This window comes from Myotis daubentonii, chromosome 2 (genome assembly GCF_963259705.1).
Source record: "Myotis daubentonii chromosome 2, mMyoDau2.1, whole genome shotgun sequence".
In the NCBI taxonomy this organism is placed as follows: Eukaryota; Metazoa; Chordata; class Mammalia; order Chiroptera; family Vespertilionidae; genus Myotis; species Myotis daubentonii.
The window spans coordinates 23515088-23535592 of NC_081841.1; the positions used below are offsets into that span (position 1 = coordinate 23515088).

The 20505-nt window shown below is 35.6% G+C and overlaps 1 protein-coding gene across 1 annotated transcript in view; it reads right to left on the minus strand.

Moving 5' to 3' along the window:
- Positions 1–984: 984 nt before the first annotated feature.
- The window catches only part of LOC132226022 (ovostatin homolog 2-like), a 38940-nt gene continuing 19419 nt past the window's right edge, over positions 985–20505 (minus strand). The window contains exons 18-36 of the mRNA XM_059680923.1: positions 19054–19150; positions 18379–18607; positions 17864–17993; positions 15703–15818; positions 15060–15111; positions 14189–14272; positions 13285–13461; positions 12363–12444; positions 11599–11755; positions 9660–9734; positions 8656–8821; positions 7031–7242; positions 5683–5892; positions 5112–5236; positions 3705–3795; positions 3265–3333; positions 2543–2645; positions 1506–1579; positions 985–1116 (exon numbers count right to left, since the gene is read on the minus strand). Coding sequence (XP_059536906.1) covers positions 1527–1579; positions 2543–2645; positions 3265–3333; positions 3705–3795; positions 5112–5236; positions 5683–5892; positions 7031–7242; positions 8656–8821; positions 9660–9734; positions 11599–11755; positions 12363–12444; positions 13285–13461; positions 14189–14272; positions 15060–15111; positions 15703–15818; positions 17864–17993; positions 18379–18607; positions 19054–19150 — 2228 coding nt within the window. The 3' untranslated portion in view covers positions 985–1116; positions 1506–1526. The remainder of the gene's footprint in view (positions 1117–1505; positions 1580–2542; positions 2646–3264; positions 3334–3704; positions 3796–5111; positions 5237–5682; positions 5893–7030; positions 7243–8655; positions 8822–9659; positions 9735–11598; positions 11756–12362; positions 12445–13284; positions 13462–14188; positions 14273–15059; positions 15112–15702; positions 15819–17863; positions 17994–18378; positions 18608–19053; positions 19151–20505) is intronic.

Genomic DNA, 20505 nt, shown 5'->3' on the forward strand with positions numbered 1-20505 from the left:
CCCTTTGGTCTGCAGGCCGATGCTCTATCTACTGAGCCAAACCCACCAGGACAAGAATAATGTGATGTCTTATCTACTCGTCTGATGCAGCATGTTTTGGTAAAACAGGAGAACTGAGATGGTGTGAAGAAATTATTAACACAGTAAAATAAACTTCTGTAGCGTCAGACATGGATGGACCTTAACAATTCATCTGTGATAAGCCATTTATTAAGAGCCAGCTGTAATTTAGCTATTAGAAGGGAGGCTACAAAAATAAATAAGTCTAACTGTCTTCTATTAAAAAACTGTATTTTAAATTTGTGGAATATTGATGGGACACTCTGTTTTCAAATTTCTTCACTCCAAAACTGGAACATTTACTTATGGATTTTTCTTGTCTGCAGCAGTAGCTCAGCAGTCAGAAGCCTGTGTTAAAGTTAGTAGTGAAATTGTTTTCATTTCCATTCCCATTTTCTCCAGTTTCTTCCTGCTCACTTTTCTCAACCTGAATTCATTACATGGATAGTAGTGTTAAGTTAAGCAAAGGACAGACTTGGAGTATCACTTTTCAGTAATAAGTGATAAGCTCAGAAAAAAAAAAAGTTATTATGATAAAATAAATTGGATTACCTTCTCAATCATGAACATAAATTCACTAAGTCTATCCATCAGTCAATTTGTGACTCTCTAAGCAATGACCCCTCATTTTTTGATAATCTTTTACTGAAATGTTTCTGTGTGTTTTTGTTGTGTTTTGGCTTTTATTTTCGTTTCCTTGAACTCACATGAAATTCTCTTAAATTTAGTCTCTTTCTCTACTCCTCAACAACTCTGAATTTCTCTGCATGTTGGGGAATCCATATTTTCTGTATGTCATAATGTCTAAAAACTTGAATTTAGTATTGACAATAACATATAGTTTGCTACCAAATGAAGTCCTGTGTTTTCTAGGATGAAAATTATGAATGAAGTACTGAAAAAAAAGAAAGTCATAGACTCAAATGTGAAATCACAGCATTTAATAGGTAATAAGGAAATAAAATCTGAGAAGTCATAACAGGTTACAGACTATGAGTGGTTTTCTTTCAGGTTGATTCAGAAGGATAAGTTTTTTCAAAGCAAATAGTTTTCCACCTGGGATTTAAAAACATAATAAAATATAAATAAATATATAAATATACAAACATACCTATATACACACACAAATACACCCACATACACATTTAATATATACATGTATAAATATATGTGCATGCATATATAATGACCTACCAACTTATAAAACAAAAATGAGAGATTTTTTAAAATGAGAAATTTGTAAATGGCATAAACATAGCTACACATTCTTTCAAGCTATTTTAAAGAAATTAATAAAATCTTAATGACTATGAGAATACTCATCCAATATCCAAACCTCCATTAATACCAGAGACTTCCTTTTGTGTCATTCATCGTTCTATCTTTAGGTTTTCATTTGCTTACCAGATGTGTTTTCAGTGTTTTATGATATACAATTTCCTTACCTTTTCCTGTGCTTTGTTTTCTCATTGGGAAACTGAAACACTGTTGACATTGTAAAAAACAATGGCATACTCTTCTGGAAAATAAAGGAAAAATTCATCCTTATTAAATCTCCAACTTTCTATAATCAGTTAAGTCAGACAATTGTAGATACATTAGGTCTAATCTTTTGAGTAATTTTGCAAGAGAGCCAATCACTTCTGTTTTTGAAATCCAACAATATCTTATTAAAATTTAAGCCACTTGCCCTAGCCAGGTGGCTCAGTTGGTTGGAGCATTGTCCCTTATAACAAAAGGTTGCAGGTTCCAATCCTGGTCAGGGCAAATACCTAGGTTGCGTGTTTGATCCCCCGGTTGGGGAATGTACTGGAGGCAACTGATCAATGTTTTTCTCTCACATCATTGTTTCTCTCAGTCTCTCTCTCTCTCTTCCCTCTCTCTTCCTCTCTCTCTAAAAATTAATAAAAATATATCTTCCAGTGAAGACTAAAAAAAAAAGTTTAAGGCACTTGATGAAATATATTCTATTAGTAAAGAACAGAGCCAGAATTCAAATACTTCCTGACAAACTTTGTATGACATTCAACAAGGAAATGATGTCACTAACAATCCAGGGAAATTTTGTGTGGTCTCTATGACATTTTATAATTGGTTTGGAACCTAATCTAGCAACATTTCCCTATAACATTTCAGAATATTTCCCATTCCCCTTCTCAAATTAAAATTCATAGGGAGCATAAAATGGTAAGTCTTGCCAGTAACAACAAAAGGCATTGACACTTAACATAGTTGATGTTTCAAGTGACAGGGATGCTTCCGCACATTGTGTCTAAAGGATTCTAGGTTTGAAAAATTCTGTAATTGGAAACTGGCCCACTCAGCAGATATATAATGAAGTAAAAAAAAAAAATCAGTACAAAACCATTTATTGTATAGTCTTTGTAGACTGAAGGTGATTTTGGAAAATTTGGCAGCTCAGGCACTGTTAGATTTAGATATTATGTTCGGTAACATTAGAGCATGGTTGTTGCTTGCCTACCTTTTTCATAATAATCATAGGCCATAACTGGGGCTGGCTGAATGTTGGACACAAGGTTGCTTTGCTCAACAGAGAAAGTTAAACTCTTTGCTGTACTAGAAACCTATAAAGACACAAATTACAAATACATCAGAGTAGATTTGGAAACAAAATCACTGAGAAAATATCTCCAAGAGTTCATGATCTACCCAATTAAATAGATCCAGAGTATTAATATCTTATATAATTTTATGTAATAACTTAATCTTAAATAATTAGGTAACATTAAATTGTATATAAATTTAAGTTCCACTGCTTATATTGAGGTGCGAGAAATTTAGTTGAAAGCAATAATGTAGGCATTCATGTGAATGGTAATGATATACACATAGAAAGAATGATTCTAGAACTCATGCCACCTTCACTGGAGTTCAAGTCAAAACTATAAGAGAATTATACATCTACTCTGTGACCAGACTATGTTAGATGCCATGAGGAGTGAAAAACAGGGAAATTATGTTTCTAAACTTGAGAATTACCTAGTCAGGCAGTCAAGACACATGAAATAACATTAGAGTTAACAGGGTTAAGATGAGCACTGGGATAGAAGACCACTGATAATCTTTAATGTCCCATATTTTTTGAGAAACCCTGTCATGTATATCTACAAGAAATAGACTCATCCAATTACACTCAGAAGAAAAAAAAGAACAAACCATGGAAAAAATTATTGCTCAACTTACATTTTCCAAGTAGAAAAGAACATGGTTATTCTTGACTTCAGTCTTCATCACTTGGCCATTTTTTTCAAGCTTTCAAGAAATTGTCAGGGAAGGATGGGGAATAAATATTAAAGAGTATTATTTTGGTATTGAATACTTTATAATTCTTATTTAACCAATTGTCAGGAACCTATATTATGGAATGTTCCCTTGTGCCATTATGTTTGCATAAGCATAGCTGAATTAAAGTAAGAAATAGATTATAAGCTATGAAAAATAAAGTTTGTTAATTGCTATAAGTTAATAACACCACCCCTCCACTGTTACAGCAAAAATGAAAATGTGAACTATGAATAAATTTGTTTAAATGAAGAATTCCACAGCTTGGTTTCGCTAACCAGTTATTTATCCTGTACACTATTGCTTTTCCTGTGCTGAAAGATTGGACTTTTGTTATTTACCTCCTCAGTGCATGACATGACTGGAGTAAATCCTGAGAGCATTTTTACATCAACAAGGGCCACTTTGGAGATATTGCGCATTCCAATGTATCTGAAATTTAAAACAAAGCACATTGTAGACATCAGTTTAGAAAAGTGTTGTGGGTACAAACATACTAATTAGCCATAGGTCTGGAGGAAAGGCACAGCTGAAGAAAAAAACACCTGATAAAAGTCATTCTTTTTATTTATTTATTTAATTTTTAAAAATATGTCTTTACTGATTTTAGAGAGAGAGAGGAAGGGAGAGGGGTAGAGAGATAGAAACATCAATGAGAGAAACATCAATCGGCTGCCTCCTGCATGCCCCTCCTGGGGATCTAGTTCACAACCCAGGAATGTGCCCCAAGTGGGAATCAAACTGGTGACCTATTGGTTCATGGGTCAATGCTCAACCACTGAGCCACATCAGCTGGGCAAGAAAGTCACTCCCAAATACCTTAGAATAGGCATAACTAGAATGATAATGGATAAGATGAGACAAAGCAACATAAGTTGGAGTAAATAATGAATTATTTGAAACTAGAATCTAACCAAACCCTGTTTTTAAGATTACCTGAAGTCTCAAAGACAGAACTTATAAACAAAGCTTGTAAATTGATATTATATATACTGATAGTAGCCTTAGATTTGGACAAAACTTAAAGAAAATCTTTGTTTAGAAAGTGAGATACTGGTAGAATCATAAACATGTCCCTAAGAGATCTAGGCTGTGTTCTTAACACTGTAGAGGATTGTTGGGACATGAAGTTAAGAGTCTTACAATGTATTTTGTTCTTATTTTAGCTCTGGTGTTCATGTCATTATCATTTGGAAATCCTAAGAAAATCCTCCAAACTAATTTTTCGCAGTGTTTCTTCATACATTAACTAAGGTTAAAACTCTTTGGTGTCTACATATTATATTTTAAGATACTTATTTTGCTTTCCTACTCTGAAAAATCTGAAATTTTACTCTGTAAGTTATAAAATAGAATTTGTAGGTTTTGTCCTCTAGGCCTCCCTGTGCTTGTTTTTAGGTGGAAAAGTAGTATCTCTATTCTCCAAAACTGACAGCTTTTCCATACAAAAAAAAAAAAAAAAAAAAAAAAAAAAAGGAAGCATTGTTGCAGTATTAGTGTGCCAGAAGCTTGCAAATTTTACTTGCACACAATAAAAATTATATATGCATAATGCTAGCTCTGATTTAGTTTAAGATGTACTAAATTGTGGTGTCTAGACAGAAAGCTATAAAGTGACTATGCTATAGAAATTATGCACCAACAAGTAAAATCATCATTGGTTACTATCGTTCATATTTTGTTATTTTGCTACATATATATATATCCCTCTCTCTAACCTGGGAGTTGATATTAAAATGGACACTTACTTGACAGTTACTGTCAGCTCAAAATTACTCTGGAATCTATCTGAACAGTTTTTCTTTAGCATTTCCAAGGAAAGGAAAAATCCAGATTCCTTCTCAGATGGTAGCACATTATACCTAAAGGTAGCCTAGGAAAGATAACAAATCATTAAAAAAATCCATCCACTTTTTCTGTAGTAAAACCTGAAGGACTTATTGTTTCTCTTATTTACATGAGAAATGTACTTTATTTTATATCTCTACTTATCAGGAAATAAGGCTAAATGTAATTGTTTAGTTTTCAGAATACACACGAATCTTTAACAACATAATTTAATAAAAATATCAGAATAATTTTTAACGGTGACATTCCTCAAGAAACTTCCCAGTTATCCAGTTATCTTTAAGATTAAATACCTCTTCATAAAATAACTTGCATTTTCAGCTATTGAGTAGAGCATATCAGTGAGAGAATGAGTAGAAATAATGATGGAATTATGTAAAATGGTAAAATAGCACTTCATATATAACTGAACTGATAGCCTGACCTTTTTACTGGCAACTTTCATCTCCCTCTCAGGTAGACTTCCATTACCTGAATAAATACAAAGCCTTGTCCTTCTACATCTACTGTGTATTTTCCATATGCTTTTGTTAGTTCTGAACGTTGGACCAGTAAGCGGTTGTCTTCGTCAACCTGGAAAGTCTCACTGGATTCTTTGTTGCTAATGGTGACATTGTTTTGACCATTAGAGAATGTTAGCTTCATGTAACGGGTTACGGCAAGAAGACAGACGGCAGTGTCCTGCATGGAAGAGTACAACCTATAGTACCAGCTCCATTATGCTGCAGTATTAGTTATCATTAACAATGAAATTTAAATCAGTCCATGGCACCATTCCTAAGACAGGTCAATCTCTCTATATAAAAGCCTAATATGCAAATTGTCCCCACAGGTGTTAGATAGGGAGACCGATCACTCATTATAACATGTGCTGACCACCCGGGGTGGTGCAAAACAAAGGAAGGCCCTGATTGCCGGCCAGGCCTAGGGACCCTATCCGTGCATGAATTTTGTGCACTGGGCCTCTAGTAGAACAATAAGAAGCAATATCCTAAAGGATAGGATAGGAACATATATTTGCTTGTGCTAGTTGCTACCATTTAAACTGATTTTCTTCTACAAATCTTAATCAAATTGTATTTTTCTAAAGGATTATATAAAGTATAATCTCTTTTTTTGTAAGTATCGCCAAAAACTTTCTGAAAAATCGAGATGTTATAATTAACCTGCCTTGGACAATGCTTATACCCAACTATCTTCAAAGAGAGAAATCTGAACCTCAGAATGTAACTGTATTTGGAGATAGCTATTAGGAGATTCACAAACATGGTTTTAGTCAGAAGCTAAGACTGAAAAAAAGTAAAGAGGGAAGTGAATATTTTCCCTGTGCAAATAAAACTGCATTACTTTGCATTTAAAGTTATGTTTCCTGCTAAGGAAAGATATACATAATTGTTTTTCATAACTTTTTTTTTCTGTTATGCACTCATTTCATCTGTTTTTCCCAAAGTGCAGACAACCGAAATAAAGAAAAATACTTCTTCTTGGTTGATATGTACTTTATAACATCATCAGCTATCTAAGATCATCAAGACTCTGGTGTTTATGACAACAATCTTTTCTAGACTTACATTTTATTTTTACTGTGGAAATGGAGATATAGATCGGGAAAAATTTCTTGAAAAGGAACCTCATTTTATTAACCTGTACATAAATAATTCTTAGTAGAGTCCCTAATACACAAGAAGTGACCGATAAATCATTTTTAACTGACTGTAATAGGATTTAAACAGCAAATATCCTTTAACCTTGCAGGTATTTTCTATGATTATCTTTGCTGTCAAATATTGTTATTAATACCAGACGCACAACCAATTACCTGGGTGGAAGAGAAGCCTCCTTGGGAATTCATTTGTTGAGCAACCCACTGCACAATCTGACTAGCATAAGTGAGGTCAGGAGCGTTTTGGGAAATGATGGCCAACAGCACGTAGCAAGTCTTCTCAGTGTCGGCAGAAGGTGCCGGAGGAATAAAGGATGGGGGTGCTTCTGTCTTGGATTTCTCAGCTCTTTCCCAATATATTACATTATCTGAGAAAAAGAAAGAATTTTAACACAGTCCCTATAAAGAGAACTGATTACACATAAGAATGATGCAAATTCCATTCTTGGCCTCTGTTATGGACTGAACTGTATCCCTCAAAATTCAGATGTTCAAGTCCTAAATGCCAGAACCTCAGACCATGACTCTATTTGGAGATAAGGCCTTCAAAGAGGTGATTAAGTTAAAACAAGGCCGGTAGGGTGTGCCTTAATCCAATCTACTTAGTGTCCTTAAATGAAGAAAGTTGGATACATGAAAGGGACACCAGGGGTGCATGCACAGAGAAAAAACCCACAATGTGAACATGGAGAGAGAAGATGGTTATCTACAAACCAGGAATAAGGCTTCAGAAGAAACCAAACCTGTTGACACCTTGATCCTGGAATTCTATCATCTTCTAGAACCATGAAAAAATAAACTTCTGTTATTTAAGCTGTCTAGTCTGTGGTATTTTATATGGCAGCCTTATGAAATGAATATAGCAACTTCTTAAGGTCAAAAGTGGTATGTGATTAAGTTTTACAAGCAGTTTTTATTATCTACTAGGGGCCCGGTGCACGAAATTCGTGCACTGGGTGTGTGTGTGTGGGGGGGGGGGGAGTGTCCCTCAGCCTAGCCGGCCCCCTCTCACATACTGGGAAGCCCTCAGGCGTTGACCCCCATCACCCTCCAATCACAGGATCATCGGCCCCTTGCCCAGGCCTGATGCCTCTGGCTGAAGCGTCCGTCCCGGGCAGCGGGGACCCGCAGCTGCAGTGGCCCCATGATCGTGGGCTTCGCTTTAGGCCCAGGCAAGGGGCCCCTAGCTCCCGGGACTGCCAGCTTCGACCATGCCCAGCTCCCATCGCTGGCTCCACCCCTACTTCCTGCTATCACTGGCCAGGGCGGCAAAGGCGCCTGATTCTCCGATCATGGCTGGGGCATGGCTGCCCCCCAGCTCTTAGCTCCCCCCTGGGTTTCCGATCACTGTCAGTGGCAGGGGGCTTCTTCCTGCTTTCCCTTTCACCTCCCTGCATTGTGCCTACATATGCAAATTAACCGCCATCTTGTTGGCAGTTAACTGCCAATCTTAGTTGGCAGTTAACTGCCAATCTTGGCAGTTAATTTGCATATAGCCCTGATTAGCCAATGAAAAGGGTATCGTCGTACGCCAATTACCATTTTTCTCTTTTATTAGTGTTGATGGTATGGCCACTATGCTTGATTTACTTTATTTCACTCATTTAAAAAGAAACTAGTAGAAAATATATAGTATTCTTTAAAGACAAAGGGCCATTTGGAAATTCCATAAGGGAAATAGAAATATACTAGTCAAGAGAGTGTTCCTAGATGAATGCTAAGGAAGTTTCATCACTTTATTCCCAAGGTCATCTCTATTAGAAAAAGTAAATAATAATTACTTTCTTTGGTAGCAGATTGATCCAGGACCTGGAGTAAGGATTCCACCTGCTCCTCTTTTCCAGCTAATGCAAAAACATAAGCCAGCATTGCACGATTATAGTCATTGGTGACACCATTTTCCAATGCCTCCTCCAGGAAAAAGAGCCCGTGTCTCAGAGCAGGAAACTAGTCATGTAGAAAAACAACATATTTTAAAATTATATATGCACACTTCACAATCTTGCTGAATAAACTAATCATTCTTTATATCTTAGGTTATGTATCCTTAAAATATATTTTATATACAAACCTGTCCATATGTATGCATATGTATTTTTCTTTATAAGTGTCAATAAAATTAATTTTGGATGGATTACTAGTGTTTGAGAAATAAAATTTAAATAATCTAAAAATGCCTTTTCTATATCTGATCAGTCATATTTCAGATAACAATATAAATTTCTTACATGTGGCAAAGAATACACATTTACTTAAGATGAGTTATTCTAGTACTTAAAATAGAAGCTTATATTTCTAAAGATGATTTTTGAGATAGACAATGATCCTGAAAGTTCCTAGTATCTTTTTTCAGGAACAGAGTGTGCAATCAGATAATTTAACCTTTGGATTGGGAGGCAGCCAAGATGAACAACACTTAAGTTGAAATGTTTACACATTGAATTGGTTTAAGAAACAGAATCTAGGTTATGGTTATACTTAGTGCACGGGTTCTTAATCTAAAATTCATGGCTGAACTTCAGAAGATCTGTAAATATTGGAAGTGGTATGGAAAACTCTTTTGTGTGTAGATATGTATATTCTCCCTAGGGAAAAACTCAATAGTGTTCATCAAAGATTTCTATGAATGAAAAATAGTTTGAGTAACATCAACTCAAAGAGAGGTAATGATTGAAATGTTCTTTTGATGTTCCATATGTTGTAAGAATTTCAAATCACTCTTATTTCACAGTCTATTTAATATGCATGCAGCTGACTGAAACGAAAAGATGATGGGAATCCTTACAGTAAAATTGAGCCCAGCTTCAAGGAATGCACCAACAATATATGCAGTGAGTAAAATGTCCTCTTCCTCCTCCTCCTCTTCCTCTCCCTAAACACAAAGGAACAATGAGTCCTACAGGGTGGTGGAGCACAAAAGAGCAGCTATCCTTCTGAAGTGAGACAAAGTATAAAAGAAACACTGAAAACAATTACCATTATTCATAAACACTTGACAATGTGTAATTTTTAAATTAACTTGTTAATAATCATGCTGTTTGAATAAAAATTCATCAAGATCCAATGTAATAATGAAATAAAACATACAATTAATCTCAACTATACTTAATCACATATATAATTGCGGTATAAACTTAGAAAAACATTTATAAGTTATGTGGTTTGCAAACTGTGCATAAAAATACTCTGGGGAACTTATGAAATAAACCAGTATTCAAACAAGAGATTCTGATTCAAAAAGTCTGGAATACGGTATAGGGAAATGAATTTTAATGGGTGTTCTAGTGATACTGAAGCAAATAACATTCATAAGGCATTTGGGGTCCACTGATCTAATATTAAATTCTTGTTTTATTTATTTAAGCAAAAGGTGACTTCTCTTTAATATATATATATATATATATATATATATATATATATATATATATATATAGAGAGAGAGAGAGAGAGAGAGAGAGAGAGAGAGAGAGAAAGAGAGAGGGAGACACTTCTGAAGAGCTCAGTTATCAAGGTGTAAATAACTGGAGATGTCAGGCCCTAAAATAAGATGTGGGGACCCAAAGCGCACACTTAAGCTGTTGCAGGCTGTATCACCCTTCCTCTGCAGTGCAGGTTTTTATTTTTCTCCTTTCCTCATTCTCTGACCCAATTCAAAATGGACACACACAGAGTCATGGAAAAAGGATTGGGTAAGATCAGACAAACTGATGTAGGGACCAGTAACGAAGCCATTAAGAAGAAATGTGGAGATGTTTTAGAAGAGAACATGAAAAATTCTCTTTTCCCACATAGGAACAAGTGCTATTCTCTATCAGGGGCCTCCTATTGTGAGGAGTAGGTTTGACATAATTCAAAGACATTTTTCCATACTACATAATCGCAAGGCAATGTGAAAACAATTCACATTAAAATTAAATACCATCCAGAGTTGCTATTGGCCTATATTTTGAAGTGGATTAGCTTTACATCCCAAAAATCCAAAAATAGAAGTGGTGATTATGAGGAAGGACACAAGAGAAAAGCCCAGGATATCCCAGAGGCTATCAGGGCACGATAAAATATCACGAGCAGGGATTTATAGAGGGAAATACAAATGTTAGGAGAATCAAGGACACAGAGGAGGGGATGGAGGTGGGCAGCAGTCTACAAAGTCAAACAGGAGGGAGAATGCTAATGATTTTCCTAAAGATGGACAGAAAAGGGAAGGAGTGATTATTGTCAAAGGCAGACATCATCTCATCTGCCTTTTGACTTAGGGCAAGCTAGGCCTTCATGCTTTGACTTGAGAAGGTATTGGGAGAGTGCTTCATTGAAACAATGTAATTTACTAGATATTCCCCCTAATTGTTTTGGTCACCCACGAATAGGAATAGGAATGAATTACTTACTCAAGGCCCCTTCCTTTAATATATCTTCTGGCTCCAAACTTATGAATGTTTCCTCTCTAAGTTCCTTTTCTCTCCCCATCCTCCTCTTAGTTTATATCTTAGAATAGATTGCTTCTATGGAAGGGCTAAAGACAGTACGGCAAATAATAAATTCCTGGGGAGCTAGATCTAGCAGGGATGCTGCTGACACACCACAGGCCAACAATGACTTCAGCAGACTCAGAAAAGGTAATATTCACAAGAAAAAAAATTCATGTTCCAGGCTAGTTCGGCCAGAGGCAGGGAAGGTAGGCAAAACAAAGGAGCAAGAGAAACATGCTACTGTTAATCTCTCACCTCCCAGGCATTGTGGAAAATCTTGCCATCACTTTTAAAGGCACCGTTGCTTTCTTGTTTGCTTGAAAGCCAGATGAAGGTCTGTTGTTGAACTTGTTCATCAATGAAAACATATTTCTTCATTCTCTCAAATGTCTTAAAAGTCAGGGCACTGAGCCTGTAATGCACACCACCCGTTGGACAAAAGTTGAATAAGAAGGAAATGATAATGTCAGCTACTCCACACATTCATCAGCATTGTCCCCTTTGGGTAATGGGTGCATCCAATTTGGCTAATGTTGACTAATGAGTATTGATAGCGGCTCTTTCCTTTGGGGCAATAAGATGTTTTGAATAGCAATATGTGAAAATAAGAGTAGGTAATTTCCAGCGTGTTTATACACACAGTTCTCGATACATAGTTCATTAGATTATCCTTATGTGGTGAGAGAGTGGGTGTAACTTTACTAGATGCTTTGGGGACATCTAGTTTTCCTCTCCTGAATGAACATGGGACTCTGAGAAATGCAGACTAAGTTGTGGCATTTTCCATGGCGTTAACAAGCTATGGAAGTAGAGGAGCTCTCATTAAATTTGCCATGAGACTCTAGGTATACTGCATTAGAACTGGAATAACCAACTGTTTTACTATTATCTGATTCGCCTCTGTAAATTCACTTTGAAACCCACTTTGCTTTTATATTTCCACTGAACTCAATTGCTCTCATTCTCTCGTAAGCCCTCCTCAGATCATTTTTACATTATTTAAAATTTTCACATCTCACCATATGCTTCCTTTCTGATTCCTCTGCCAAAACATGCTATATGAGCCATCAATGTTCTTGAAAGACAGCTGCTTTTGATAGCCTAAAATACAACATTGTAGGAAATTATTTTTTTAATATAAGAAAGTTAGAAGAAAAAGGATGATGTAGTATATGAGCCTTGTGCTTTGGTGTTAGATAGACATAAATTACTAGATGAATTTCAATTTAACTTCTGAAACTCAGGTTCTGTATCTATATTGAGAAAAAATAACTTCTATCTTATCAGAGTTTAATGCCGCTATGTGACAATATGGTTATAACTGTAAAATAATAAAATCACGCCCCCCCCCCAAAAAAAAAAATAGATATTACATGTGACTGAGCCTAGCTCAATAATTGACATTTACAAAATTTCCTTAAGGTCATTTTGTTTGTGTTAGCTTTCTGAAAAGAAAACCCAAATAAATCATACCTCTGACTTTTCCTTAACATCACATTTTTACAAAGTTTATGCATTTTTTCTGCACACAAATTCAATCACTTGATTGCAATGAAACACAATTGAAAGATAAATACAGAAGTTGATAAATGAACCATTTCTAGCTACTATTAATAACAGCAACAGTGACACACAAAGTAGCTTGGCAAGAGATTAGGCACTAAAAAAACCTGAACTCATAATTTGAAATGCTGCAGTGTTACATTGTGAAACCAAATGACCACACAGGTATTCAAGTCTAAAAAATCTCAAAAATACCAAAAACCAAACCAAACCAAACAAAAAAACCAAACAAAAACATAGTTCAAACTCAGAATATACCTCAGTTCAGATCCATTTTCCCCCCATGGGACTACCTCATCATAACAGCTTTTTGAGATCTTGGTATCAGGAACAACTGATTTCCTCTATTATGGGCAGAAATTACTTGAACCTTCTCACCGTCAGATAAGAAAGAGGATGCCTTAGCTTTAACTTCCTCTGTCAATTGTTGAGTAGATTGCAGGTAGTCAAGGACGTAAGTATCAGACGCGAGCAGGGCAATATTCTGCTCTCCACTTCCACTGGGCATTTGCAGGAGGTTCTCCAGATTCTGCATCGCAAGTCCTAGAGCATCCCCTAAGAATAGGAAAAGCAGAAAGTTACTGTCACTTTAAGTTGGCATCTGAGCATTAATAACTACAGATTAAAGAGGCATAGTGAAAATAGAAAATATTTAAAAATTGAGCCTAAAAGGTGGAAACAAGGAAAATTTTCATGAAGTAATTCTGAAAAGGAGACAGATATGAAGGGTCAAACTAATGGGGTTTCTGGTATGAAAACTGTTTCTGAAAAATCTCATTACCAGAAAAGAGAAAGTTAAAAAAATTGTGTTTGCTTGCTTCTTTGTTTTTGAGAAATTGACCCTATGAGCTATGAACTGTAATTCATCCCTTTCCCCAAAAGTGTTAATGCTAATGATAGATAAACAAGTTTTACTGTTGAAAAACAAAATTCTCCTATTACTGGGGATATTTCCAGCATTTATAACAAGCAAAGGTTATTCTGATTCTCCAGAGGGGAATTTAATATTTCATATTACTATAATACAACTCTTTGTTTTCTAAACACCAACTATCATCCACCAGAACAAATGTTTCCTAGAGACACGGATTTGAAAATGATGCTATAATTCCTTCAGATCCTCATATGAACACAAGTTTAGAGAATAATCCTCAATAATAATTCTGCTCCCATGGATAGCATAAGAAAAATCTCTCCATCTTGTTATTTTAAGAAAGTTTTACAGACCACCTCAGTCAAGACTTTTCAAATCATTGTGAAACACAAAATTTGACCAACTTACCCACAACAGTGATGAAGGCCCTGGCTGATCCTTCTACCACATTATCTGGCAAATCCAAAACCACTGACAGGGAGACATTAGTGCCTGGAAAGAAAATATTAATAAAATAAACAATGTGATGGCTTCCTTTCATAAACAATAGAAAAAGACTTGTGGGACAAACATATGATAAAATATATTCCTTTTAAAAAAAATTTACAAGTTGCTTGTTAGAAGACATAAATTGAGGTTTTGATCTAGTTTAGAATAACAATACACTCAAAAAATGCTATATGCATCTGTATGTTAGATAATGGCCACTATTCCCCATTAGTTTAGTGCCTATACTACTTAAGTATAAAAAATGTCAAAAACCGCTGACTATGACATATAACATAGCACACACACTAGGTAAATCTTGGAGATACCTATTAGTCATTAAAATCATATCACTATCAATCAGATAAAACAGTGCTGTGAGGCCATTAAGCAAGCAATTGAGGGGCAGTGATTGTTTCATCCCAAGAGTACAAAAACAAAGGTTAGATTATGTGTAATTTGGGCATAATCTTGATTTACCACTGCCCCACAGTTTGTCATAACCAAACTGAGAAGCAGAAAATATATAAAATAGGAAAAATAGTTTGAGGCAGACCAATGATTTGGGTGAACTAAAAATAAAATAAAATAAAATAAAATAAAATAAAATAAAATAAAATAAAATAAAATAAAATAAAATAAAATAAAACACCATAAACACTATAGTTTTTTTTATGGCAAAAATTATACTCTAAACTTAGGAAGTGAAAAAAATAATCCCCCATTAGGTATTTAGAATGAAATCTCTGGGGTACTCAACATGACAAATGTTGATAACTAAATATCCTCTTACCTTTTGTATGGATAAAGAAACTTTGAGTCATTTCTTTTTCAATACCTTCAGGCTGTCAAAGAGCAAACACAAACAAGCACACAGTCATGAGTCTGGGTGGTCTTTCCATGAAGGAAACGTAATCAAGCATCCGCTTACACAGGTACGGCTGGGCCTGTTGGCCCTCAGGAGAAGATCCGTTCACTGCCCCCTCTGCTTATATCTGGAAGCCACTGCACATTATCAACATCCTCTTTAGGCCCTCTGCCCCATGTTTTGGATAAAGATAACTTCGTTGTCATTTGGGGACATGACAGATGGGGATACTGTTTAGCATCTCCAATAGACAAAGTTTTTTTTTTCAGGTAAGGATGATGGAAACTACATAGGATCGTAAGGCAAGTAGACTTGCCTTGGGTTGGAGTCAATCAAAAAGGAGAAGGGAATAAAAATAAGTGTACAGGAGACATCATGAGTTAGGAGCAGACAAAAAATCACCAAGCTTGTGTTAAGTGATGTTTTGCTATTCTGGGTCAGATGACATATCCTGTGTCAAAAGTAACTATGGGCAATTAAGTCTCTTCAGAGAGAATGTCTTTTAATATTTAACCTATTAGATACTACTTCTCACCTGGAAGAGCTTGATAGCTTTGCATGCACATACCTCTACCAACAAACTTTTGACCACAGTATCTTCCCAGTTTAGATTTTGCTGCTCATCTTCATTTGGGCAAGCACTGCTTTGTCTGGACTCAGCAACTACAGTGATATTCACTTTACCTGGAAAACATTCCCAAACATACATTAAATTGACCAGTGGACCCTTCTATGATGGGAAATGATAAAGAGTTTGTGAACCATATTTTCAATTGGAGGAACTGAATTCTATCATATTTATGCTTAGACTAAAATACATTCTTTCGCCTGACAGGATATAATTTGGTATATTCTGATTTGCCTGTTTCAAGATTCCTTATATTAAATAAGTGATTCATTTACTTAATTAGAACTTGAGAAATTTTAAGGAAAAATAATAGTTCTGCAAAGCCAAGTGAGGAGTTTCCTTGATATTGTTTATGTTATAAGTGACTATATGTGGACATAACATCAGATTACCAGGGTCCTAACTTACCCTGAGATCAAATAAACAAAAACAGGAAAATATGACATTGTGGAAAGGGCATTGGATTTAAATCAAGTGCGGGCAAGCAATCTATTTTTTTTTTAACTCCCTGTAATATCAAGATCACATAATCTCCAGTTTCCTTAATTATAAAACAATAAGAGGATTGAGAAATATAATTCTTTTAATATTACCTATTTGCCTATTTACCAATATGTATAACCAATATACTGCTCTTATTTGTTGTTGTATTTTGTTTCTTTTTAAGAAAGCCTTTGATATTTCCCCCTTAGAACTGTGTCCCCCACTTAATGCCATAAAGCCATACAAGTTAGTACAGTATTCTAACTCAATTGTCAGGGTAAAAATTTTGGAGACTTTGTGTAGTTAGAAAAATTGAGAAACAAAACTAAAAGGAAAAGTAGTTTTAGGCAGATAAATATCACAGATGAACTAAAACGATCTCATAAAAATATTGGTTGTTGGTAATGGAAGGAAATTTGACTTGGGGTGGTGAGCACACGATACAGTAGACAGATAATGTATTATAGAATTGTATACTTGAAACCTATAAATATTTTTAACCAATGTCACTTTAAATTTTTAACTTTTAAAAATATATTTATTGATTTCAGAGCAGAAAGGAGAGGGAGAGATAGAAACATTGATGATAAGAGAGAATCATTGATTGGCGGCCTCCTGCATGCCCCCTCTGGGGATTGAGCTGCAACTCAGGCATGTGCCCTGACCGGAAATCAAACCATGACCTCCTGGTTCATAGGTCGACACTCAACCACTATGCCACACCAGCCAGGCACCTTAATAAATTTTAAAAACTCAGAGAAATAATACAATAAATATGGAACATGAAATAAAGAAAATTTTGATGACACTTAATTTTTTAAATTAGTGATAATGATAATCATGCATCTACCACATCTATCACTCCTTGTTTTTTAGAATCCTTTTAGCTTTTCCCTTCCCTTATTTTCAAGAAGATACTTGCAAATTTATTTTTCTATGTTGCAGGTAATATATACACCAAGACAATGCTTTTCAGTGTTTGATCTCCATCTAAGTGTTCAGGGTTTTTGGTGTCTCATGATATCCATAATAATAAAGGCATAATATGCTAATTAGACCAGATGTCCTTCCAGATGACCTTCTGGGACAAGCTGGAGCTACAATGAAAGCCCGGGTGCCAGAGTAAACTTGGTGCCGGCAGCCGGGAAGGAAGGCCTAGTCTTGCACGAATTTCATGCATGGGGCCTCTAGTATTTAACACATTTGCAAATCCTGACAATTGTAATTGAGGAGCAATTTTTGTATAAGTGACATGGGTTCATGCTGCTAGGTGAGGAAGGAATAAGTGAGAAGTGAAGGAATTGGTCAGCATTAATGAAAATATGGCCTTCATTTGGGATAATATATATAGATTTTATAGGTCATGCAATTTAGCATTTCTATTGTATTTTGATCACATTAGGCTTTTATACAAATGAAAGGCAGTTTTGTTTTACGCAAACATTAACAACCAGATATTAGTTAATAAAAATAAGACTTTTTAATTGGGAATTTTATAAAAAGTAGTATTAAAATTGTGATGGAGAAAATTGTTTGTATAGACAATTTAAGAAAAATAGGGTCAATAAAAATGGGTTGGTTTTCCACCAGAGTTTGGCATAGGTACATAGCTGCTTACCCAACTTCTTAGGTATAAGAGTCCAGACATATGTTTTCCTCTCTCCAGCTTGAATAACCTCACTGTCATTGTTTTTAGGGGTGCTGATATATGCCTCAAAATTCTCAGATTCTTCCAGTTGAACAGAAATCTAAAAAAAAAAAAAAAAAAAAAAGTCATGGCAATGAGGGTGGCATGCTAAATGCTTTGCTATTATTACTCCTCTTCCCAACTAAGAAAATTCTGCTTTACCTATTTTAAGTTAGCAGAGATAAAACATACCAAACGACTCCTCTTACACAAAGATAAAGTCAGAACACACATCACTATGAATTGACATTCTCAAATCAGTATTTAAACCACTGCTGTGAATTAAAGCAGTTGTTTTCGTTTGAGGACTATGGAAACAAGTAAAAACCTTATAGTACCATTTTGCGTTGGAGAATGAAAAGAATGTGGCCATATTCCAGGAAAATATTAAGTACCTTTTTTTGCCCTTGTTAGATTTGGTCTCCAGAGCAAAGGGAACAACTTACCTCTGCACATGTATTCAGGTAGCTGAAGACATTGACAATCACATCAGATTCTTCGTTTCGAACGACTGAAAAGGGTAGGGTCACTTCAACGAAGAAAGGTTGGGAGGCTTCCAGAGCAATTGTGGATGAAATGCCAAACCCTGCATCACCATTCACACAGAAGGCATTTGCCTCCCATCGAGTTATAGTATCAGGGATGCGGAATGAAACATTTGCTGAACCTGAGGAACTACAAGGACAGATTATTAGCAAAATGAGATTTTTGTCTAAACTGGGACCTAAAAATCAGCCCAGAGCAAGCAAAAATAAATAAATAAATAAATAAATAAATAAATAAATAAATAAATAAGTAAGCAAGCATTAACGAAGGGTTACAAATGAGTTATAGCTGTATTTCTCTGAACTTTAACCTTACAAAGGTCACATTCCTTTAAACAAGGAATTGTGTTTTTTTCCCCTTTATTAAATTGAGGCATATTGCATCTATATGCATGAAATTAATAAATGAAAAAAATGCTGAAGAAAAAAATGTAGGCAGCACATACAAATGAATGGTATTAGATAATTTTACAGATGTGGTACTGCTTTATATACCCAGAAATAATGTTTAATAAATAATAACAAAAAGAAAATAGAAATAAAGACACATCAGAAAGAGAATTGTTGAAAGCTCACTCGACACTGACGAGGTCCCATATCCATGTCTCTGGAAAGTTCGTTCTTACTGTTTCTGTTATAGCCCATTCCACAGGGCCTAAGTCCTCATTCGCGACTTCACCAGGTAAAAGAGAAGAGAAATGCTTTATTTTGGAAGAATGAAAATACGTGTTTCAATGACACACACCTATAAGCTACGTCTTTAACCATATATGCTCAGTGTGAAGCAGTATAAGAATTTGCTCCTGAGGCTCATTGTCAATAAACGGGTATCTCATTCTAGGTATCAGCATTTTGATGCTCATATCTCTCCCATTATTAACAACAAATAGCCTACAGCAGTGATGGCGAACCTATGACACGCGTGTCAGAGGTGACACGCGAACTCATTTTTTTGGTTGATTTTTCTTTGTTAAATGGCATTTAAATATATAAAATAAATACCAAAAATATGTCTTTGTTTTACTATGGTTGCAAAGATCAAAAAATTTCTATATGTGACACGGCACCAGAGTTAAGTTAGGGTTTTTCAAAATGCTGACACGCCGAGCTCAAAAAGTTCGCCATCACTGGCCTACCTCGTTCCTCCACAGCCAAGTTTAGAAAAATTGATGCCTAGTCACTGAATCCAGTTTCTCATCTGACACCCTGGTGTTGGCCAGAAAGCAGTCTGGTAGCTGCCAATTCTGCTAGGCTCACATGACTTTCACTAAAGCTTCTAGTGACATTAATACTGTTAACTCTGGACTTGCTTGGTCTCTGGGTTATTTGACATTCTTAATCACTGTATCCTTTTCAAGAGTCACTAGTTAACTTCCGTAATACCAGCTCCTTCTAGCTGACTTCTTATCTCCTTTGCCATTTTTGTTTGAGGATGTAATCTTCTTGTCCTTGATTTGCTCCTAAGAGCTCTGTTTCAGGTCCTCTTTTTTCCACTGTGCACCGTGTCTGCACTGATATTCTCACAAATAGCTTCGTTACAATACTCATGCTGCGGTGTCCTAATCTGTCCCCCAACTGGACCTCTCTTCTGAGCTCCATGTTGTGCATGCAACACCCTTGTGCATGTTTCTTTTGGGATACTTCACAGGCATTTCAAATTAAACTGTCCCAAAAGTGAACTCATTATCTCTTCCCCTGCTTTTCTCCAGTATTTCCCATCTCCATGACAGGTACCAAAATAAATCTACCCACTTACCCAAATCAGAAATTTAAGAATTGTCTTTGGCATTCGCCCTCCTCCCCATTCTGCATTTCTTATCATAACCAACCAAATGGAAATAGTTTTTTTTTATTAATAGTCCAATCACCACTGTCTCTCAACTCTATTACTAGCTTTTATAACATTTCATACAGACAATCTTAGACAGCAGAAGTTCCAATCCCTTTTTCTAGAGCAGAGATCTTTTGAAAACACATATTAGATTATCTGCTTAAAACTTGTCAATAGTGTAATACTGCATTAGAATT